This window comes from Artemia franciscana, chromosome 5 (assembly GCF_032884065.1).
Source record: "Artemia franciscana chromosome 5, ASM3288406v1, whole genome shotgun sequence".
Taxonomy (NCBI): Eukaryota; Metazoa; Arthropoda; class Branchiopoda; order Anostraca; family Artemiidae; genus Artemia; species Artemia franciscana.
Window position 1 is genome coordinate 57819236 of NC_088867.1, and position 22133 is coordinate 57841368.

General features: G+C 36.0%; 1 protein-coding gene across 1 annotated transcript in view; it reads right to left on the reverse strand.

The window, feature by feature from the left end:
- LOC136027633 (Y+L amino acid transporter 2-like) overlaps positions 1 to 21910 on the reverse strand; it is a 72876-nt gene extending 50966 nt beyond the window's left edge. Inside the window, exons 1-4 of the mRNA XM_065705058.1 lie at positions 21814 to 21910; positions 12456 to 12963; positions 1650 to 1775; positions 1000 to 1138 (exon numbers count right to left, since the gene is read on the reverse strand). Of these exons, the coding sequence (XP_065561130.1) occupies positions 1000 to 1138; positions 1650 to 1775; positions 12456 to 12951 (761 nt within the window). The 5' untranslated portion in view covers positions 12952 to 12963; positions 21814 to 21910. The remainder of the gene's footprint in view (positions 1 to 999; positions 1139 to 1649; positions 1776 to 12455; positions 12964 to 21813) is intronic.
- Between the last annotated feature and the right edge of the window lie 223 nt (positions 21911 to 22133).

Sequence of the window (22133 nt, forward strand, 5' to 3'; positions counted from 1 at the left end):
TTAACCACATTTAGGACATTCACATCAGGACATATATATATATATATATATATATATATATATATATATATATATATATATATATATATATATATATATATATATATATATATACTCCTCCTATATATATATAACTCCAGAGAATGGATAACTCCTCGGAAAATTAGTCTTGGAACTTTGAGGAGTTTTATGGCAAGTAATTGATCATTTTAAATATTGAAATAATTGTCTAGACTATAGTTAATACGAATCAGATGAGCAAAGATGAGGATTAAGTAAATTAAAGTCTCTGAACTGGTCATCTTGCAAGTTTTGCAGCAGAGGAGATGTATGAGTCTTAATAAAAAAAACTTGGTTGTTATCAGACTTGTCAATTAGGAGGGGTATTTGTCCCCCCTACATTTTGGAAAATACACTTTTTAGAATTTTCATTGAAACTGCCTCTGTTGATGTTCTCAATGAAGAAATTGGAAAGAAAGCAATCAAAATTGCCCCCCCCCCCCTCCATCGTAGGTTTCGAAAAATACTATCACCTAACCCATAACCTTCCAACCTTGCATACAACTGAAAAAGTTGACTGGCAACGCTGACTAAATCCAAGGAGAAAAAGATATTTCCGACATGCGTTGGTAAAAGTCGGCATTCACATATTTCAGACGTTCAAGGTAGCGTATACACGAATCGCAATGGCAGGAAAACATTAATTCGCACATTTCTTTTCTTTTTAAATTTATTGCATTTCAGAATGAAATTTAACTAACAAAAAAGATTTCCAGCCAATACCGTTCGATGAAGCAAAACATTTTTCCCGTATAGTTGTAAGCAAAAAGCATCCAACCCCTATACAACTCAAACTGAGAGTTCAATTAAACGATACAATCTTCGAAACAATATTTTTTTTTTCAGGTAATTTAACACAGGAATTTGTATTAAAAGTTAACACAATAGCTTAGTCATTAAATAACAGATAAAACATTTTAAGCAATGTGTTCAACTCACCTGACCGGATCTTTGAGTTCTTCGATAATAAAGTTCAGATTGTTCCAGCCATTGTAAGCGAAGAGGCAGGCATAGAAGGACAGAGCAATTTGTGGTTTATCGGTTTCTGTATTTTCAAAAGTGAAGTAGTAAGTATGACCTTGAATAAAATACAAGCATCAGTACAGCTTAAATAAGAGCCATCGAGATGAATTTTTGTACCTTTAACAGGCCTGCAGTCCGCCCCCTTCCCTTGAAAAGAAACTAACTGTGAGATAAAGAGGTCCCACGTAGCGGCAAAATATACAGAATGTAACCTAATCAGTAATTGCACGTGAAATTACAGCTTTATTTGTGTTTTTGACCCCTCCCAAGAAAAATAAAGGGTTGCACAGATCAATACTTACAAAGACCCCTAGGCTGGATAAAAAATGATAAAGCCAAACGTCTCACGATCAACCTTATTACAAAAACATGAAACGTCTTAAACATCTTAACAGGATTATGTCTTAAAGTCTTATTAGATGACTTTTTATGCAGAATATTAGGTACCAGCATCACACAAACATGACATTATATTCCAGACACGGCAGATTTTTAAAATTAACGAGCAAGACAAAACGGAGAGGAAAAAATCTGACAGAAGAAGTGAGAAAATTTGAAAAGCCTACCTGTTGCAAGCTGGTAAACTCCAGTCAAAATGATGATAGCCAAAGCCAGAAGTTTAGCATATGTAAAATAGTCCTGAACAAACGTAGACCATTTTACATCCCAGCAATTGATGAACGCCAGGAAGCCTAAATAGTCATATAATAGGCTTAGTAAGTAGTAAATAGGCTTAGTAAATAAAATAGGCTTAGTAAAATCACAAATAAAAGACAGAAAGTTTATCAAATTCATAAGGAAAACAATTGTTAAAATATTACACGAGATTAAATGAAAAGAAAGTTATTCTGTAATCGTTCTTCTATGCAAAATTTTTTGAAAAGTTCACATATAGATTATTATCAATATCTTAATTATGGGTCACTTAATGTTGAGATATGTAGACACACAATTAGATTTTTTCGAGCGAGGGCTAGTGAGCCAGTGAGGGCTGGAGATGCTAATTCAATATATATATATATATATATATATATATATATATATATATATATATATATATATATATATATATACTAGCTGTTGGGGTGGCGCTTCGCGCCACCCCAACACCTAGTTGGTGGGGCGCTTCTCTTCCCCCCAAGCCCCCCCGCGCGCGTAAGTCGTTACGCGCCATATTAGTTACGCGCCATTGTAGTTGTGTCCCTGTGTCCCACCTTTGAATATAGATAGATTTATATATGTGTTTCAAACTACGTAAAAATTGCGAATATACAACATTTTTGGCTTTCCCACTACTGGAAGCTTTCCGTTTCCAATTGCCAGCAATTGATCTGAAAATGTTTGACCAGAATCATCGTTTTGCAATCGGACACGCATATTTGTAGTTAATTTTAATATTTTTACGTGTGCCCATAAATTAGAATTTTTCAGGCAAGCATTCATTTCGTCTGCAGGAGTTAAACTACGTAAAAATTGCGAATATACAACATTCTTGGCTTTCCCATTGTCTGTGCATATACAAAGCCGTATGCACTAATAATGACGTCATATGCAAACGCTCTTTTTACAAACAAACAAACATGCATACACACAACTCGTTTTTATATAGATAGATAGATAGATGGATACAATACAAATTAACTGCGTAAAACTTGCGAATATACAACATTCTTCGCTGTCCAATTGTCGCTGCATGTAAATAGATTGTCAGGTTTACCGACCCTCGAACATGCAACGTACAATTGTCCATGGGAAAAACAATCAGTATTAAGATCTATACCACATTTTTCTAATGATTGACCTTGAGCTTTGTTAATGGTGATTGCAAATGCTAATCGAATTGGGAATTGCAATCTTTTAAATTGAAAAGGCAGATCCGTTGGAATCATGGGAATGCGAGGAATAAGAACAGCCTTACCCTCAAAAGGCCCTGTCAAGATTGTCGCCTCTATTAGGCTTTCCATTGTTTTTTTTACGGCAAGTCGCGTGCCATTGCAAAGCTTTGGTGGGTTGATATTTCTTAAAAGTATTATTGGTACGCCTATTTTTAGTTGTAGCACGTGTGGTGGAAACCCTGAAAGATATATGGAATTTAAAAATTCAGATGGATAATTAACCGCTTCATTTGGTTCCAAAACTGTGTCGACTGACTTGCAAAGGACTGCCTGGTCTCGAATCTTGGTCAAAACAATATTGTTGATTTCGTGGACGTCTATATTTTTGGGTGCGAGAATCGCTCTTTCACTTAGCCATTTATTATTTTTATAATTTTTTAGAATATTCGGAAATACTTTTTCAATCAATTCATTTTTGGACGTCACTAAACTACAGAAATCAGCAGGTAGTTGTATACGTCCTGAAATTGAGTCTATCGTATCATAAATGTCTTTTTGTTCCGACGTTAACTTGTAAATGTTATTTTGTACATACGACAATAGATCACTCGTACTGTAACTTTGTTCACGATCCAATTCTACACATGTCGAAACAGCAGCGATACGGTTAGGTGAAGGCATTCCCAAATCCTGAAGAGGTTTGTTTGCCATACGTACGCACAAATCTTCTATAATAACTAAAGTGTCGTTATAAATTTCTGATGTAAAATCAAAAGTCATTTCTGACGTCTCTAACTGTTTTCGATGGAGTATATCTTCGGACATTTTTGACTTATATTTTTCCCATAACTCTGTAGGAGCTGATGGAGAGCAAGTGTACGAATTTGACTTGGGGTTGACGTTTCGCACGCGTCATTGATGCAGTTATCCCAGTGTTGGTCATTCTCCAATAAATTCAGAGCTTGGCATGCACTACGGTAAGTGTCATGTATAGTACCGTTTACAGTTCTCAAATACTCAAAGGATGTCGGACCGGGTACATTCACCAAAAGCAGGCGTAGAAAGAAGCATTCATGTTGATTGGGGTGAACGGTGTAGAGTCTTCCTATCGTGGTATCTTTGAAGATGGTAGGTTGGCCGTAAACCCACTGGTTATCTACTTCGATGGTGGTACCGTTGCCATTGTAGGTTTTTCAGTCATTTTACAATTAGAAATTTCTCTTTCAACGGTCTTCTTACAATTAAAAATTTGTCTTTGAACGATATTCTTAAATACCTGTGTCCTGGTCGTCATTTATATTCCCTGTGTCCCGGTCGTCATTTGTGTCCCGGTATCCCAGTCTGTAATTTCTCTTTTTTCTTTTTTCAGTTTTCTTTTTCTTCTTTATTTTTCAGCTTCACTATGAAATACATATCGCCGAACCTTTGTTTTTGTAACTAAAATCTGGTAGTCATTGATGACCTTATCCAAGTCAAAATCCCAAACCCAATCATCATCGCTATCATTTTCAGTTTTAATATGTTTTGACTCTCGCAGTCCAGGTGGATCTTCATCTAACTGCGCGGTTTTGTGTTCTTTAGCCTCAAGCCTGTTTCCTTGCTGTTCTTTTGATTCCTCGGCACGCTTTCTTTTCTGACTTTCTCTATCAGCAGCAAGTTTTTTGGCATAGACTCTTTGAGCATCTTCATCAGTCATTGTAAACTTAAACATTAATAGAATTCTACGCGAACATATGTCTTATATAATCCCAGCAATTGATGAACGCCAGGAAGCCTAAATAGTCATATAATAGGCTTAGTAAGTAGTAAATAGGCTTAGTAAATAAAATAGGCTTAGTAAAATCACAAATAAAAGACCGAAAGTTTATCAAATTCATAAGGAAAACAATTGTTAAAATATTACACGAGATTAAATGAAAAGAAAGTTATTCTGTAATCGTTCTTCTATGCAAAATTTTTTGAAAAGTTCACATATAGATTATTATCAATATCTTAATTATGGGTCACTTAATGTTGAGATATGTAGACACACAATTAGATTTTTTCGAGCGAGGGCTAGTGAGCCAGTGAGGGCTGGAGATGCTAATTCAATATATATATATATATATATATATATATATATATATATATATATATATATATATATATATATATATATATATATATATATATATATATATATATATATATATATATATATATATATATATATATATATATATATATATATATATATATATATGTGTGTGTATATAACAGATCATTAACTGGAAATTTAGGGGACTTCACAAAATCTAAAGATACGGAGAAGCATGACTTCGAAACCCACTCCCTACATTCTTACCAGGTGGCAGGGACTACTACCTTAAAACAGCATTAAATAGACAAACTAGATGAAAATTAAAGGGAGCATGGTAAAATTATGCAACTTCGGGGGTTTGGATCAGAAGCCCTCCTCCAGCATACGGACCAGATAGTAGACGCTACTACGCTTATGATCATACAAGTTTTAGTGACAACAATACGTCATCCGATGCAAGCTCTCAACTTAAGTTGATTTACTTATAATCGTAGGGGCCAAAGGTGCGTAGGTGATACAGGAAAGTATTTCAGGGAGCTTCTGGTAAAAATCCAATATTTTTGATCTTGGTTAATATTCAGACAGTTATACCATATGCGTTCCCATGTTGTTTCTCCAAATGAAATATTGTCCATGTTCTTTTAATTTTTTTTTCTGATTCTCCAAGTATTTATGAAGCGTGTGCCGACCCAGGATAGATTATTCTACCCCTTTTCTAGATGAGATTTTCACACACCTGATCATCAGTGGAACGAGCAACACCAACAAACTGTTGGAAGTATGTTCAGTCGTACCTCGTGCAAAGAAGCGTTTCAAGGGGAGCAAGTAGTGTTATAATATTCAATAATTTGGGAGGTCATCCATTTTGCCACCTGATGTAACTCTCAAAGCACCGAATATGCTACACAGTTCCACCACCCGTTGCACACCTACAGTAATGGTGTCAAAGATTGAGTACCACAGAACGATCCCCCTAGTGACAACCTTTAAAAAGTTGAAAGATGTTTTTTTGGAAAAGTTTAATTTCAAAATGAAGGCTTGTCACAAAATGCTTTTTTAACTTTACGATCGTAAATTCTTTGGGGGATGCAACAATGGGACTATCTCCGGCTCTAGCATTAGAAGAGCTCAAATCCTTCTAAAACTATTTGTGCTTGACTGCTAGTTGGATATGAAGAGGCACTTGTCATTACAGTGTTATTGTAACTAGTAGAAAGTATGGTAAAAGCAGCTTATAGCACAGTCAAGCTATTAGATAAAAGCCTGAGTCCTAATAAATTCGCTGCATTTGTCAAATGTAAAAAAAAACTATTTCCAGGCTCCCTAAGTTTTTTAAAGATTCAATCAATTCTAATGTGCCATTCCATTGCAATTTTACGTCAAGAGGGATATGAAAACCAAGGCCACTCTCTTTGCAACATCTTTTAAAGTTAACATGCTGTAAAGTTGAAACTTTTAGTGTTCTACATAATTTTTTTAATTTTATAAATGTGCCAGCAAGTGTAACATGTCATCGGATAGCCTGTGCTGCAATCTCGTTTTCTGACAGACTCCCTGCTCCCCATTGTTCTTATCAATTACTTTCGCCACCTTCTTCCGTAGACAATGCATAATTTTAATCAGATTCTTCAGGAAAAGTATCTCCAGTTCCGGAGTTTTCAGAAAAAGGAACAGAAAGGCCGTCTGAATAATTTTCACCAGCCTTCTGTTTTAACTCGTTTTTGTTTTCTGTAGAAACATTTATGCGACGATGGAGGGCTCCCCAGGATGGTGCTTTCAAGCCCCCTGTTGTATTGTAAATAAGCTGTTTCATATCTGGCTTATAACACAGAAATTGACAATTTGTCTTAAACGGGGTTTTGTGGCAGAGCTTCCACAGAGCAGTTTGTTCTGATTGATTAGAAATAAGGAATGGTCGTATGTCTGCTCTTCTTATTCCAAATTCCATTAATTCTTTGTCCTCTGTGTCACTTGTTTTGTTATCGGGAGCTTTCTTTAGGGAAGCAGCCTGACTTAATATATCTTTTTTTGAGTTGGTTTGGATTTGTTATTTGCGGCACCAGCCGCATATACTTTATTTTTGTGCAAATCAATAATATGCTTCCTTTAAAGATGGTATATAGATGTCGTGATAGAATCCCTTAACCTTTAGACATTTAGCAGAAGTTGCACCTGATCCTTTTTATCCGCTATGATACCCAGAGAGATAGCTTAGAAGTTTTACTTGGAACATCCAAGTCGTCATAAGACGATGACATCATGCTTTTCCTAAAACAAAGGTTGATTTTAGGATTTTTCTACAAAATTAGAAGCACTTTCCAGCAGCCTACCATTTTGGAAATTGCACCTCCACTCAAATATCTGACCTCTTTCACCTCGCTGGCGTAACTAGGGGGAAAGCAAACAATTGCCTCCTGAGCAGTTTCGTGGGCGCAATAACCCAAGAAAATCTGTTGGCAAATAAAAGCAAAATGACAGATCTCAACTACGATTTCTAAAAATATTGAAGCACAATATTAATTTTTACAGGAATTTACTTGTTTATAATGGGTATTTTTTAGACTGATAAAGGATATAAATCACCACTTATTGATAATTTTTTAATTTCTTGTGCTGTATGGCAAAAAAATACCGTGTTCACGGGAAGATCGGTATCCTATTAAATGAGAAAAGTACCTCAGCAATTTGTAAGACTTTGGACTGATTTATTCAGGAAATCAGCTAGTTAGACCACTGTTTCAATTCTAGGCTATCCTGGAAAGGGTTTCTATTGATTTTATTTAGAGATAGTTTTAGTAACGTGAAAAAAGTATATAAAAATTATAAAAAGTAACGTGAGAAAATGTAGGAAGCAGGTGTCCTACCAACAGGGCCAGGATAAACAGTAATAAGCGGTTTGTTTGTATCCTGCTTCTCTTGGACAGTATCTATGCAACTTTTCTGCTCAATTGACGGAATAATGTACAGTAAGAAATACGTTATTTTAGTTGAATTAAACTGCACCTTTACCATCCTAACATTCAGGGGCGGATCTAGAGCAAGATCTCTAGGGAGGCCTAATGTGACAAGGGCGCCAATGAGCAAAATTTTAGGGGAGCCCAATATGACAAAGGTGCCAATAATTGAAAGAATTCATAAATGTATTCTAAAATGAGTGAAAAAATAGTTGAATGAGGGCACCAGAAAAAATCTTGGGAGTGCCACGGGGTCCCCCTGGATCCGCCACTGCTGAAATTTACGCTAATACCTACTGTCAATTTGACACCCAATCCCTAATTCTGCCTAGCTTAAACAGTATGGTAGCACTATTTGACATGCTTGACCCACTGAGTTACACCATTTTAATTACGTTCCAATTTTAAAAAGTATATGAGGCATAACTACGCTTCTTCACAATTTTAAATTATGATCTAAAACACCATTTTGTAAGTTCAAATTCTCAAATATCTCATTTTCATATCACTTAAATAAATCAGAAACGGAAGAAAAACCAAAAAAGGACGAAATAGCTATTTGAAAACAGAAAGAGAACAAGGGTAAATAAAAAATAGGTCATGTATTTTTTTTTTTTTTTTTTGCATAAACAGGGCAGAAACAGGTAGCCTACTTTGAAAAAAAAACAACAGAAACAGAAAACAAAGCCCATGCTTATTCCAAAACTATAAAATTTGGCTTCTTTACCAAACCATTTGCTTTAGAGTCGTTAATTTTCTTGTAAATGCACATAAAGTTTGATGACAACTTGATTTTAATTCAAAGATCAACAAATTCATTCTACGGCTATCTACCTTATTTCTGCCCTAATTTGGCAGAAATTATTTAGAAGATTGATGGATGATAGACTCTATCAATAAGTGAAAATGAAATCATTTTTATACAATCCTGAAAAAGGCTTATGCAGGCTTTGCCTCTCACTCAATCTGTCTTTGTCTCCAATTGGCTAATGGCTTGATGACAACTTGATTTTAATCCAAAAAGCAACGGACTCGGTATCAACTATCAACGGACAATCTATCAATAAGTGAAAATGACATCATTTTTTATACAATCCTGAAATAGGCTTATGTGAGCTTTGCACTCAGACTATGGCTTGATGGCAACTCGATTTTTATTCAAAAATCAAAAGAACCTTCAACAAAGCAATTATTCCCTAATGTAGGCTATTATAACACCCTTTGAGCCAAAAAATTTACGTTGATTAATAATATGTACTCATAAACGATTGACACTCAACAGATGTCTCTTGAGTAAAAAAAACTGAAATATATTTATCAAATCTGAATTCAATCATAGCTAGTCTAAACATGTATATAAAGCTGTCACTTTTAAACTATGCTAGATCAGTGGACATGTATAAGAAGAAACTAGATTGGTATTAAGATCATCAAATTCCCTGCAATAGCGCATCCTTGCTCAGGAGACAGGATCAGGCATATACCCCTAAAAGGATAATTATGTACCAAGCTCATACTTTCCAGCAACTTCGTTTAGGATCCGACGCAGTCCTTTGGTAGACTGGTTGATCAAAAGAATTTGGGGATCCCTTTCCGCCCACAGATTGCGTCCATATAACCAAAAAGCCAAACCAGGACATTTCCTTTTCCTTTATACAGGGGTCAAGTTATTCCAATTAACTATTATTGTCCATAAACTTGGTTGAGACCCAACAACCTCTTTTGGTAGATACCCTGATGACTAAGTATTTAGGCAACCATCCCCTCAGAGAAGCTAAATTGGTCCTAGATCTTCGAAAGAACAATTGCAACGTTACATTTCATCAAGTTCCATGAGGTGTTGGTAGATGCCCAGATGACTGGCACTTAGGTACCCCCCCCCCCATACTACCAGAGTTTAAATTGGCACTAGACCATCAAATAAAACAATTGTATTATTACGTGTATCCGAATTTGATTGAGATCGACAACATTTTTTTGTAGATGCTCTGATCAAAAAGAGGAACCCCTTCCTTTGCTTTGAATGAATTACGCCCAGACACACATAATTATGTCAGGACACTCAAAAGACTTCCTATCTTATTCGGGTAAGATTTGTCAAGTCCTTCCAGTAAATATGCCTATGACAAGACATGTATGACAGTAAATATGCTATTCTTGACCCTCCTGAAATGAGTTCGGAATCCTTCTGGGCCTGAGCATTATATGCAAGCAAAATTTCAGAGTCCTATCGAAATTAACAATTTCATTAGAATAGAAAATTTCAAAACTGGATACTACAGAATCGACTTTCCAAAACTATTTTATAGAAATATAGGAGAGAAATGCAATCTTTATCTTTGGTATCTAAGAGATGATACGTTATTCTACACATTTGCAGAAGTAGGCTACATAGTTCCTAAGAAGTTTTCTTCTGGAGCTAGTATTGCTTCATTTTATCAAACAGTTCGTGGTAACGAACTGTAGTAAGGAGCATTCCGGCTCAACAGTAACCAAAACTCTAAAAAATGGAATTTTGATGCCAATAGTTACATCAAAAGAATCGCATTTTAATGCTGATTTTAATAATAAAAGTCTCATCAAGATTAGTTTTATCCATCAAAAGTTACGAGCCTGAGAAAATTTGCCTCATTTTCGAAAATATGGGGAAACACCCCCTAAAGGTCATACAGTCTTAACGAAAATCAAACCATCAGATTCAGCGTATCAGAGAACCATAGTGTAAAAGTTTCAAGCTCCTATCTATAAAAATGTGGAATTTCGCATCAGATCACGGATGCATGTTCATTTGTTTTTTGTTTTATTTTTTCCCCAGGGGTGATCGTATCGACTCAGTGGTCCGAAAATGTCGCGAGAGGGCTCTTTCTAACAGAAATTGAAAGTTCTAGTGCCCTTTTTAATTGACCGAAAAATTGGGGGGGTACCTAGACCCCTCCCACGCTTATATTTTCCCAAAAGTCAAAATTCTAAGATAGCCATTTTATTCACCATAGTCGAAAAACCTAATAACTTTATCTTTAGGGACGACTTACTCCCCCGCAGTCCCCGTCGGAGGGGTTGCAAGTTTCAAACTTTGACCTGTGTTTACATATAGTAATGGATGCTGGGAAGTGTAGAGACGTTTTCAGGGGGATTTTTTTTTGGTTTAGGAGGGAGAGTTAAGGTGGGGGGGGGGTGCGTGGGAGGATCTTTCCATTTAAAAACTTCTCAATTGGGAAGAGACTTTCAATGAAGGAGGCGCAGGATTTTTTAGCATTATTTAAAGAAACAATGAAAAAATCAATATGAAAAGTTTTTTTCTACTGAAAGTGAGGAGCAGCATTAAAACTTCAAACAAGCAGAAATTATTACGCATATGAGGGGTTTACCTCCTCGTAATACCTCGCTCTTTACGCTAAAGTATTTTTAGTAACTTCAACTATTTATTCTAAGGCCTTTGTGATTCAAGAGTCATTCTTAAGGAATTGGGACAGAATTTAGGCTTTAGTGTAAAGAGCGAGGTATCGACGAGGGGTGAACCCCCTCATATACATAATAAAACATACGAATATAGACGTTCGTTACGTAAGTTAATTCGTAAATTACGTATATTTTTTACTAATGAAAATGTCTGTAAAAAAATAAAAGTTCTAGTTGGCTTTTTAAGTAATCAAAAAATTGGAGGGCAACAAGGCTTCCTCCCTCGCTCCTTTTTTCTCAGTCTTCCGATTAAAACTATGAGAAAGCCACTTAGCCAAAAAAAAAAATAATAATATGCAAATTTCGTTTTAATTATTTATGTGAGGAGAGCCAAGATCAAAACATGCATTAATTAAACAACGTCCAGAAATTAAATAAAAAAAACCAGCGACGTTAGTAAATAAGGTAAAGGTAAAAAAAAGGTAAAGGATACGGCATTGGACTTTATAGTCCGTACCGGCGGTGCTGATCTCCGTTTCTTGGCCCTTCAGCCAGGAAGTGCAATGGGGGTTGGGGGCCAGCCATCCTATGCTTTCGCACACCCTTCCTGTTTACCTTCCCCAGATTTCTCCAGGTACCCATTTAGAGCTGGGTCGACTCTGGCTAAGCTTACAGAGTCACGCCACTGACCCCCGTCCCAAATTGAAGAATTGGGTACACTGGGATTCGAACCCGCGTCCTCTCAGAAAAGGGAGTCATTCATGTTCGTTTTAAGTTTTAATGTCGCTCCTTACTTTCATTTAAAAAACTTTTTATTTATTTAATTATTTAATAGACTGAACAAAATTCATTTTTTTTTATAGAAAAAATGACCAGATTTGATCAACTTAAGAAATAATTTTCCACTGTTTTACAATTATGTACTGCAATGTTTTTTTTTTATACCAAACTAAAGACTTAATTAAAAAAAAAAAACAATTTTCCACTGTTTCACAATCCCCGTACTGCAATATTTTTTTAATACCAAAGTGCAGACTTGATAAAAAAAAAACTGGAGCTAGGCAAATAGTAAAAGAATGGAAAAGAGAGAAAAAAAAAACTTACAGATACAGCAAGTTGCCAACAATATAACAGACACATAAGGTGGATCGGACTCCAGATATATTGACTTCAAAATAAAAACTGCAAATGCCAGAGCTAAAATGGCTTGTGAGCATGGTCTTACAATAATACATTCAACCCAAAGTCGAATAAAAGCCAGAAATGGTCCAAAAGCGGTTTTAGTACACCCATAGTCTCCACCGGTTGTTCTTATCATTTTACCAAGTTCAGCATAACAATATGCACCTGTCATGCTAAATAGTCCACTAAGCAACCAAACAATTAGAGCAAGGTTAAAACTACCAGTACGCTCTAAAACACCAGGGAGTGATACAAATATCCCACATCCTATGACGGATCCCACAATTACGGTAACTCCATTCAGACGGGACATTTCGGGTTGTAATCGCACTCCATCATCAGCTGGTGGACCTGGAACTTCATTTCCTGGTTGTGTACTCAGAGCAATTTCTTCAAAATTGGTTTCTAAAAGTGTCATCTTTAATTAAACCTAGAAGAATAATATGCAATCATTTTTAATATCACTTTTTAAAATATTTAGCACAGGATAGTAACAGAACAAAAAATATATCAAGTTATTTATGAAGAAATTACAATAATCAAGCAGTTCCTATTGATGGGAACTGCAAATTCTTTTTCTTCTGCCACAATCCAGCAAAAATGAAGCTAATTAAAAAGTTTTGAGCTAGCAACATATCATCAGCACAGTGGCGGAGAGAGGCGGTGAATGAACCATATCGTAAACCAAAAGTAGTACCTTTTTGACTACTTGCCTTTATAAGTAGTACCTTTTTTTTGTGCTTTTTCACTCTGAAGTCCTTGGAAACTTTAAAATAGTAACATATTCATTTCTAAGAGAAGTATTTTTAAATCCTCCTATTCAAATTTCCTACCCAACATTGATTTAATTAAGATACTATCTTCTTTCTTTTAACTTTTAGGTTAATTTTGATTAGTGAAAGTATTTTATAATTTTGCTCATTGCCTGAATTGCCTTCAAGACTAAATTGAATCATTGGCGAAACCACAATTTTAATTAGTGAAAGTATTTTATAATTTAACTTACTGCGTGAAGTGCCTCTAAGACAAAATTGAATCATTGGCCAAGCCAAAATAAGATATCAAAGCCTTCCTCTTTAGAACATCTCAGGAAGTTTCTATTTCCCTTAAATCTTCCTTTATGACATCCTCCCACACAAACAATGGACGACCTGCTTTCCGTTTAGACCTAGATGGCTGGCCAAAAAGGACAATCTTTGGGAAGCTTTCATCCCACGGATAGGGGGATATCCGTAGCAATTGCAAAAGCGATCAGCACTTGAAGTCTTTTCAAATGAAAGTATGCTAAGTAGAATTTTTCATGTTGAATCTTCTGCGAGAAATTTTACAGAGGGGTGGATTTCAGCGAGGATGGAATTATCTGGAAGGAATTTTAGGTGGGTATATTTTATGTGGGAGGAAAATTCCAAGGAATAATTTCACGAGAGGGGAGGTAATTTCTTATGGAGGTGAGCCAGATTTCCCGACACTATCAGATAATGCTATAGCGCTGCCAATAGTAAAGCTCCAAAGTTTTATATTATTTTTCTCCAGAGACACTTTGGGATCATTTGGTTCGAAATTAAAAGTTCTAGTTCACTTTTTAAGAGTCAAAGTAATCAGAGGGCATTTAGCCCCACCCACTACGCCTTTTATACTCAAAAGCATCAGATAAAAATTTTAAGACATTTTGTTAAAAATAGTTCAAAGATCAGGTAACGAAAACTCCTGTGTCGACAAAGCCCCCCCCCCCAGGGCCCGGGGACGGGCATTGTAAGTTATACCCTGGGGGGATACATGGTTTTATGGAAGGGAAACTCGTATAAACTTCAGCGAGGGCTCTTGTGATTGGAAACTGAAAGTTGTAGTTCGCTTTAAAGAGTCAAAAGTGATCAAAAGGCAGCTAGCCCCCCCCCCCAACACCCTTTTTCACCAAATGCACCTGATAAAAATTTTGGGATAGCCATTCTGTTAAATTAGTTTAAAAGTCAGATAATAAAACTATTGACGAAAAAACCCCAGGGCCCGGGGGCAGGTGTTGCAAGTTATGCCCTGGGGTATAAAGGTTTCTTGTGGAAGGTATACTCGCATAAGCTTCAGATAGGGCTCGTTTGTTTTGAAAATGAAAGGTCTTTTTAAGAGTCAAAAGAAATTGGAGGCAACTAGCCCCCTTCCCATGCCTCTTTTTCCCTAAATGCATCAGATAAAATTTTTTGAGACATCCATTTTGTTAAAAATAGTTGAAGTCAGATAACAAAAACTCTGGTGTCAATACAACCCTCTAGGGTACGGGGCAGCCATTATAAGTTATGCCCTAGGGGCATATATTGTTCTTATGGAAGAAATGCTCGTATAAACTTCAGAGAGGGCTCATTTGATTGAAAATTGAAAGTTCTAGTTTATCTTTTAAGATTCAAAAGAGATTAAAGTGCAACTAGCCCCCTCCCACTCACCCCAAATCCTTCCGATAAAAATTATGATAGCCATTTTCTTAAAATAGTTCAAACATCAGACAACAAGAAATTCGGGTGTCAACACAACCCCCTAGGGCCCGGGGGCAGGCGCTGTAAGTTATGGCCTAGGGACATACATGTTATTATGGAAGTGATACTAGTATAAACTTCACAGAGGGCCGAATTGATTGGAACTTGACATTTCTAGTTCATTTTCAGAAGCAAGGCAAAGCGTTGCCTATAGTAAAGGCTATACTGCTTCAATCTTCTATTATTTATTTATTATTTTTTCCCAAAGGCATTTAATATGGAGGGGGTCGTCGCATGAACTTCTGAGAGGGCTAATTTGATTGGAAGTCGGAAGTTTTAGTTTATCCTTTAAGAGTAAAAAGAGATTCAAGAGCAACTAGCCCACTCCCAAACGCCCTTTCCCCCAAACCCTTCCCATAAAATTTTTATAGCAATTTCTAAAAGTAGTTCAAACATCAGATAGCAAAAACTTCGGTGTCGACACAACCCACCGAGCCCAGGGGCAGTCGTTTTAAGTCGTGCCCTGGGGGCTTATTTGGTTATTATGGTAGGAATGCTCGAATAAACTTCAAAGAGGGCTCATTTGATTGGAAATTGTAAGTTCAACTTCTCTTTTAAGAGTCAAAAGAGATTTCATTTTGTGCAAAATAGACCAAAACTTACTAAAGGAATAAAACAGCCCCCCCCCCAGGAATCTGATCTAAATCAATCTTTTGAGATAGTTATTTTGTTCAAAATAGTTTAAAGATCGAATAACAAAAACTCAAGGGTCGATAAAACCTCTCAAAGCCTGGGGGCGAGTGTTGCAAGCCATTCCCCAGGAGAATATATGGTTTTATGTAAGAGGTGGTTGTATCAAACAGTTCGTGGTAACGAACTGTAGTAAGGAGCGACCCGGCTCAATAGTAACCAAAACTCTAAAAAATGGAATTTTGATACCAATAGCTATATCAAAAGAATCGCATTTTAATGCTGGTTTTAAATATATAAGTTTCATCAAGTTTAGTCTTACCCATCAAAAGTTACGAGCCTGAGAAAATTTGCGTGATTTTAGAAAATAGGAGGAAACAACCCCTAAAAGTCATACAATCTTAACGAAAATCACACCATCAGATTCAGCGTATCAGAGAACCCTGTTGTTGAAGTTTCAAGCTCCTATCTCCAAAAATGTGGAATTTCACATTTTTTGCCAGAAGGCAGATCACAGATGCGTGTTTATTTGTTTTTTTGTTTTTTTGTTTTTTTTTTTTTTTTTGTTTTTTTTCCCAGGGGTGATCGTATCGACCCAGTTGTCCTAGAATGTTGCAAGAGAGCTCATTCTAACGGAAATGAAAAGTTCTAGTGCCCTTTTTAAGTGACCAAAAAAATTGGAGGGCACCTAGGCCCCCTCCCACGCTAATTATTTTCACAAAGTCAACAGATCAAAATTCTGAGATATCCATTTTATTCAGCGTAGTCGAAAAACCTTATAACTATGTCTTTGGGGACGACTTACTCCCCCACGGTCCCCGTGGGAGGGGCAATAAGTTACAAACTTTGACCTGTGCTTACATATAGTAATGGTTATTGGGAAGTATACAGGCGTTTTCAGGAGGATTTTTTTGGTTGGGGGGAGGGGTTGAGAAGAGGGGGATATGCTGGGGGAACTTTCCATCGAGAATTTGTCATGGGAAAAGAAAACTTCCATGAAAGGAGAGCAGGATTTACTAGCATTATTTTAAAAAAAAATTTAAAAATAAATGTGAAAAAGCTTTTTCACCTGGAAGTAAGGAAAAGCAATAAAACTTAAAACAAACAGAAATTATTACCCATATAAGGGGCTCACCTCCTTATGATACCTAGCTCTTTACGCTAAAGTATTTTTAGTAATTTCAACTATTTATTCTACGGCTTTTGTGATTCAGGGGTCATTCTTAATGAATTGGGATAAAATTTAAGCTTTAGTGTAAAGAGCGAGGTACTGACGATGGGGCGAATCCCCTCATATATGTAATAAAAACATGAGAATACAAAAGTTCTTGACATAAGCTAATTTATAAGTTACGTAAATCTTTTACCAATAAAAAGATTCGTAAAAAATTAAAAGTTCTAGTTGCCTTTTTAATTTACCAAAAAATCGGAGGGCAACTAGGCTTCGCCCCCGCTCTTTTTTTCTCCAAATCATTCGATCAAAATTATGAGAAAGCCATTTAGCCCCCCCCCCCAAAAAAAAAATATGCAAAATTTCGTTTTGATTATTCCTCTGCGGAGAGCCAAAATCAAAACATGCATTGATTCAAAAACGTTCAGAAATTAAATAAAAAAAACGAGTTTTTTTTAACTGAAAGTAAGGAGCGACATTAAAACTTAAAACGCACAGAAATTACTTCGTATATAAAAGAGGCTGCTTCCTCTTCAACGCCCCGCTCTTTACGCTAAAGTTTTTTACTGTTTTAAAAAGAAGAATTGAGAGAAAGAGTCAAACTTTAGCGTAAAGAGCGGGGCGTTGATGAGGAAGCAGCCTCTTTCATATACGAAGTAATTTCTGTGCGTTTTAAGTTTTAATGTCGCTCCTTACTTTCAGTTAAAAAAACTCGTTTTTTTTATTTAATAAACTTCAGGGATGGCTCGTTTGTTTGAAAATTGAAAATTCTAGTTACTTTTTTAAGAGTCACCAAAAGTGACCGGAAGGTATCTAACCCCCAGCCTCACGCCTTTCCCCAAATACACCTGATAAAAATTTTGAGATAGCCATTTTGTTTGAAATAGACCAAAACTCAAACTACTGGGACTGAGAAATCCTCCATTGAACCAGGACAAGAATCGCAACTTATGTAAGTTCTTAAGAATTGAAAGTGATCAAAAAGTAACAAGCCCCCCCCCCCCCTGTGCCTTTTTTTCCAAATGAACCTTATCAAAATTTTGAAGTAGCCATTTTATTCAAAATAGTCCAAAATTCAAATTACTATAACTTAGGGGTTGAGAAATTTTTCCTAGCCCACATGTTGCCCATTATTACATAAGTTGCCCAATATTAGACTATATGGTGCTGTGGAAGGGGTGGTCGTTTTAGCTTTGGAGGGGGCTAATTCGATCGGAAATTGAAACTTCTCTTTTTTAAGAGCCAAAAGTGATCAATGGTCAACTAGCCCATACCCCACTTTCCCAAAGGACATCAGACAAAAATTTGGAGTTAGCCATTTTGTTCAGAATGGTTCAAAGACCACCCTGGAGATATGGCTCTGAGTTATGGAACTTAGTTATTGTTACCTTGATATTTTATTTACTTTGATACTTGGATTCAGTGATTTATGTGGTAAATTCAATTTACTTTGCAAAGGCTGTTAGTTATGCATGGTCCTTATTTTTACCTTGATATTTTGTTTATTTTGATCCTTTCTTTACTCAAATACTTTGGTAGTTTGATATTGTTATTTTGATTATAGTTTTGATACTTTAATCAAAGTTTGATATTGAAAAAAAATCTTATTTGGAAATAAGGAGTTTTTTATACTTGAAAGTTTTTGCAATCAAAAATCAAACAAAATTAATCAAAAAACTTTCCGAAACCTTTTTCCTAATTCTTTCTGAAAGAATTGGGGTTATGTACTTCTAATAAATGTTGTCTTCACTACAAACAAGAGTATGGCTAAAGCCTGTTCCCCTAACGCTAAAAATATCATTCTCTTATTTAACAAATCAATTTTTCTACTTAAGTGGCTACACAGTTCTGCAAAATCAGTTTACCTTTTTTTTATTATAATAATAGATAGAAGAAAATTCAAAGAAAAGTGAGAAATGGATCAAGAATTGGTTATTAGACCGTGGTCGTTTTCAGGGAGTAGAGCTTATGTACTTCAAATGAATGGTGTCTTTACTACAAGAGCATGGATAAAGCCCATTTCTCTAAAGGTAAAAGTTATAAGGCCTACTGTGTATTTGACGCTTTACTAAAAGGAATTATATTACAAATGTTTTTTTTGTTCTTATTACAACACTGAAAATAAAATGAAAATTGCAGTGAAACCAGACCAAGACTTACCAATAGGCCTACTTTACACTAAAGCTGAAGTTTTGTCCCAATTCTTTAAGAATGACCCCTGAATCAGAAAGGCCGTAGAATAAATAGTTGAAATTACTAAAGATACTTTAGCATAAAGAGCGAGGTATTTAGGAGGAGAAGAACCCCTCATATGCGTAATAATCTCTTTTCGTTTTAAGTTTTAATGCTACTCCTTACTTTCAATTGAAAACCTTTCTCATGTTTATTTTTTCATTGTTTTTCTTATAGTTATGCTAGAAAATCCTGCGCCCTTTTCATTTAATTTCTCTCCCCCCCCATGACAAATTCCTCCAATGAAAGATCCTCCCGCATAGCCCCCTCCCCTCACCCCCCTCCAAACCAAAAAATTCCCCTGAAAACGTCTGTACACTTCCTAATAACCATTACTGTATGTAAACAATGGTCAAAGTTTGTAACTTGTAGCCCCTCCCCCGGGGACTGTAGGGGAGTAAGTCATCCCCAAAGACATAGTTATTATGGTTTTTGACTATGCTGAACAAAATGGCTATCTCAAAACTTTGATCGGTTGACTTAGGGTAGGAATTGAAATTTTCGCAGTAGGGTTCTCTGATACGCTGAATGCGATGGTGTGATTTTCGTTAAGATTCTATGACTTTTAGGGGGGTGTTTCTCCCTATTTTCCAAAATAAAGCAAATTTTGTCAAGCTTGTAACTTTTGATGACAAAGACTAAATTTGATGAAACTTATATTTTTAAAATCAACATAAAACTCCGATTCTTTTGATGTATCTTTTAGTATCAAAATTCCGTTTTTAAGAGTTTTGTTTACTATTGAGCCTGGTCGCTCCTTACTACAGTTTGTTACCACGAACTGTTTGATAAGTTTTTAATCTGTTGATCTAGCTTTCATTTACCTTGCAACAAGGAGATCGTGACTACTTTCTTGGGCCTGTGCCACTTAAATTAAATACATCTGTTTGATCCTTTGTTTAATATAATTGTATGATGGCCAAATTTAAGCAGTTTGAATTGGTTTTAGCAAATTCCTAGGGATACCTACTATGGCCAGCTAGGATCCTAAAAGTTCGTGCTGATGCTAAAGGAGGCACTAGCTACTTGTTGTTTTGCTATGGATCGCATTCTGAACACCAAGTCATTTAAGCTAGCTTAGCATCTTTCAAGGACCATTCTGATGAAGCCACTAAGAAAACTACAAAGGGGGTCAAAAAAGCATTTGAGGAAGTTCAAACAACACCAGAAATTTGTAACCCTGTTTCCAGAAGTTTCGCAGCTCTTAGTGCAACTCATCCAAGAGAAATCAAGAGATATTCGCAATATTAGAAAAATTAGCTGCAATGGAACAATTCCTTGCAAAAACTAAGCTAAGGCTTGATAGCGATATTAGCCATAAGATAATTGAGAAATTAAAAGACAACAGAAGCATTCTTAGACAGGCTAGTCAAACAATAACAAGTAAAATTTATGATGATATATTGCTAGAATATTATCCGAAGTTTCGGAGTATCAAACCATCACTTAAAAGTCTTATGACTGAAATTGAAAACCTGGAAGAGCAAATTGAAAGACTTGAACTAAAGCTGGATGGATATGACCAGAATGCTCTACCTTGACAGTCTTGTGATCCAAGGAATAAAGCAAAAACCAGGAGTGAGTCTCAATACTACTCTGCTTGGTGTGTTCAACCAAAATATAGATGGCAATATATTGAGAACTGACAGCACTTACCAGTTAAGAATGAACAACACATCACAATCACAAAATAGTTTTGGAAAAGTTCCTCTGGTTTTTGTCAAAATTACAAGTCAAGATTTGGCTTACAAAATAGGAGACCCTTCTGCATGAAAAATCAGGTCTATTGTAGACTGTGTGTCATCTTTCAATTTCCCTTTTTTTTCAGTGTGTGTCTTTCCCGTGTTATTTTTTATTCTAGTAAAAAAACGCTTTTTTTCTAACATTTTTCTTTTTTGATTCATTTCATCTTATTTGTCTATACTTATATGTTCTTGTCAATTTTTAAGAGTGCTTTTTTTTAGTGCGTGTTTCTTCTTTCTTATGTTCTCGCTTGAAAATTTGTTGGCTTCACCTATCCCTAATACTAAATCCACGATTATATCCAAGCTATCATGGCAGGTGCTTCTACTTTGTCCTTACCAAATTTCTGTTTGGTCTGTTAAAAATCCTGAAAATTCAGACACCCAACAGCAGAAAATCTTACTCTTTTTCCAACACCATACTTGTCCAAAATCCAACAAATGTCGGACTCAAACCGAAAAATCTGACAAAATTCCGACTTCAAGAATGAACCTTCTCATTTTCTACAAATTTATTGACCCGTTTATTCCTTGCTCTTTTTTGCGGGAAGAAGGCTTGAGTCCTTCTTTTTGCAAGCAGCCGCGGAAGAAGTTCCTTGCGCTGACAAAGATTTTTACGGTTGGGTCACTGTGGACCGTGGGCTGATGGGCCTTATGGGCTAATCATCAATGACTAGATTATTTGAACATGAAACATTTAGCAAAGCTGCGACATGTTGGCCGGCTCATATGTGAAGGGATACCCTTCAGGCCCATATTCTTCTCACCCTAACAAAAAATCCCGAGACCTTAACAGTGTTTCCAAGAATTTCTGTATAATATCCCAATTTTAAGGGTTTTTAGTGTGTACGTGGGGGGAAGGAAGGCAAAACTGGCTTTCGAACAGAAATTATCTTTTCCACCTCCATTTTTATTATCTGGGTTAGACACCTTCTACATATCTTTACATGGGTTTGTAATTTTACATAGGCTAGCCTACTTACTTGCTTAATATAATTGTCTAATGCATACAAATTAAATTATCCAATTAATGGCTTTTTCTTTTCCACATGCACACACGTTGAGCATAGAACTGAAGACGTAGACATGTATCTTTTGCTCGTCGTTAGAGCCGGAGTATTCCGGCATTTTCCAGCTGCTGGAAACAAGGGATTAGAAACCAAGACTAATAAGACTAATTCGATAACCTTGAAGCTAATTTACATACCAGCCTAAAATCAACATATACATTTTACGTTCTTAAATGAATGGTATGGATAAGTCTTAAGCGAAGAGACGTGGAATATTGACAGAAGCTTTTGTT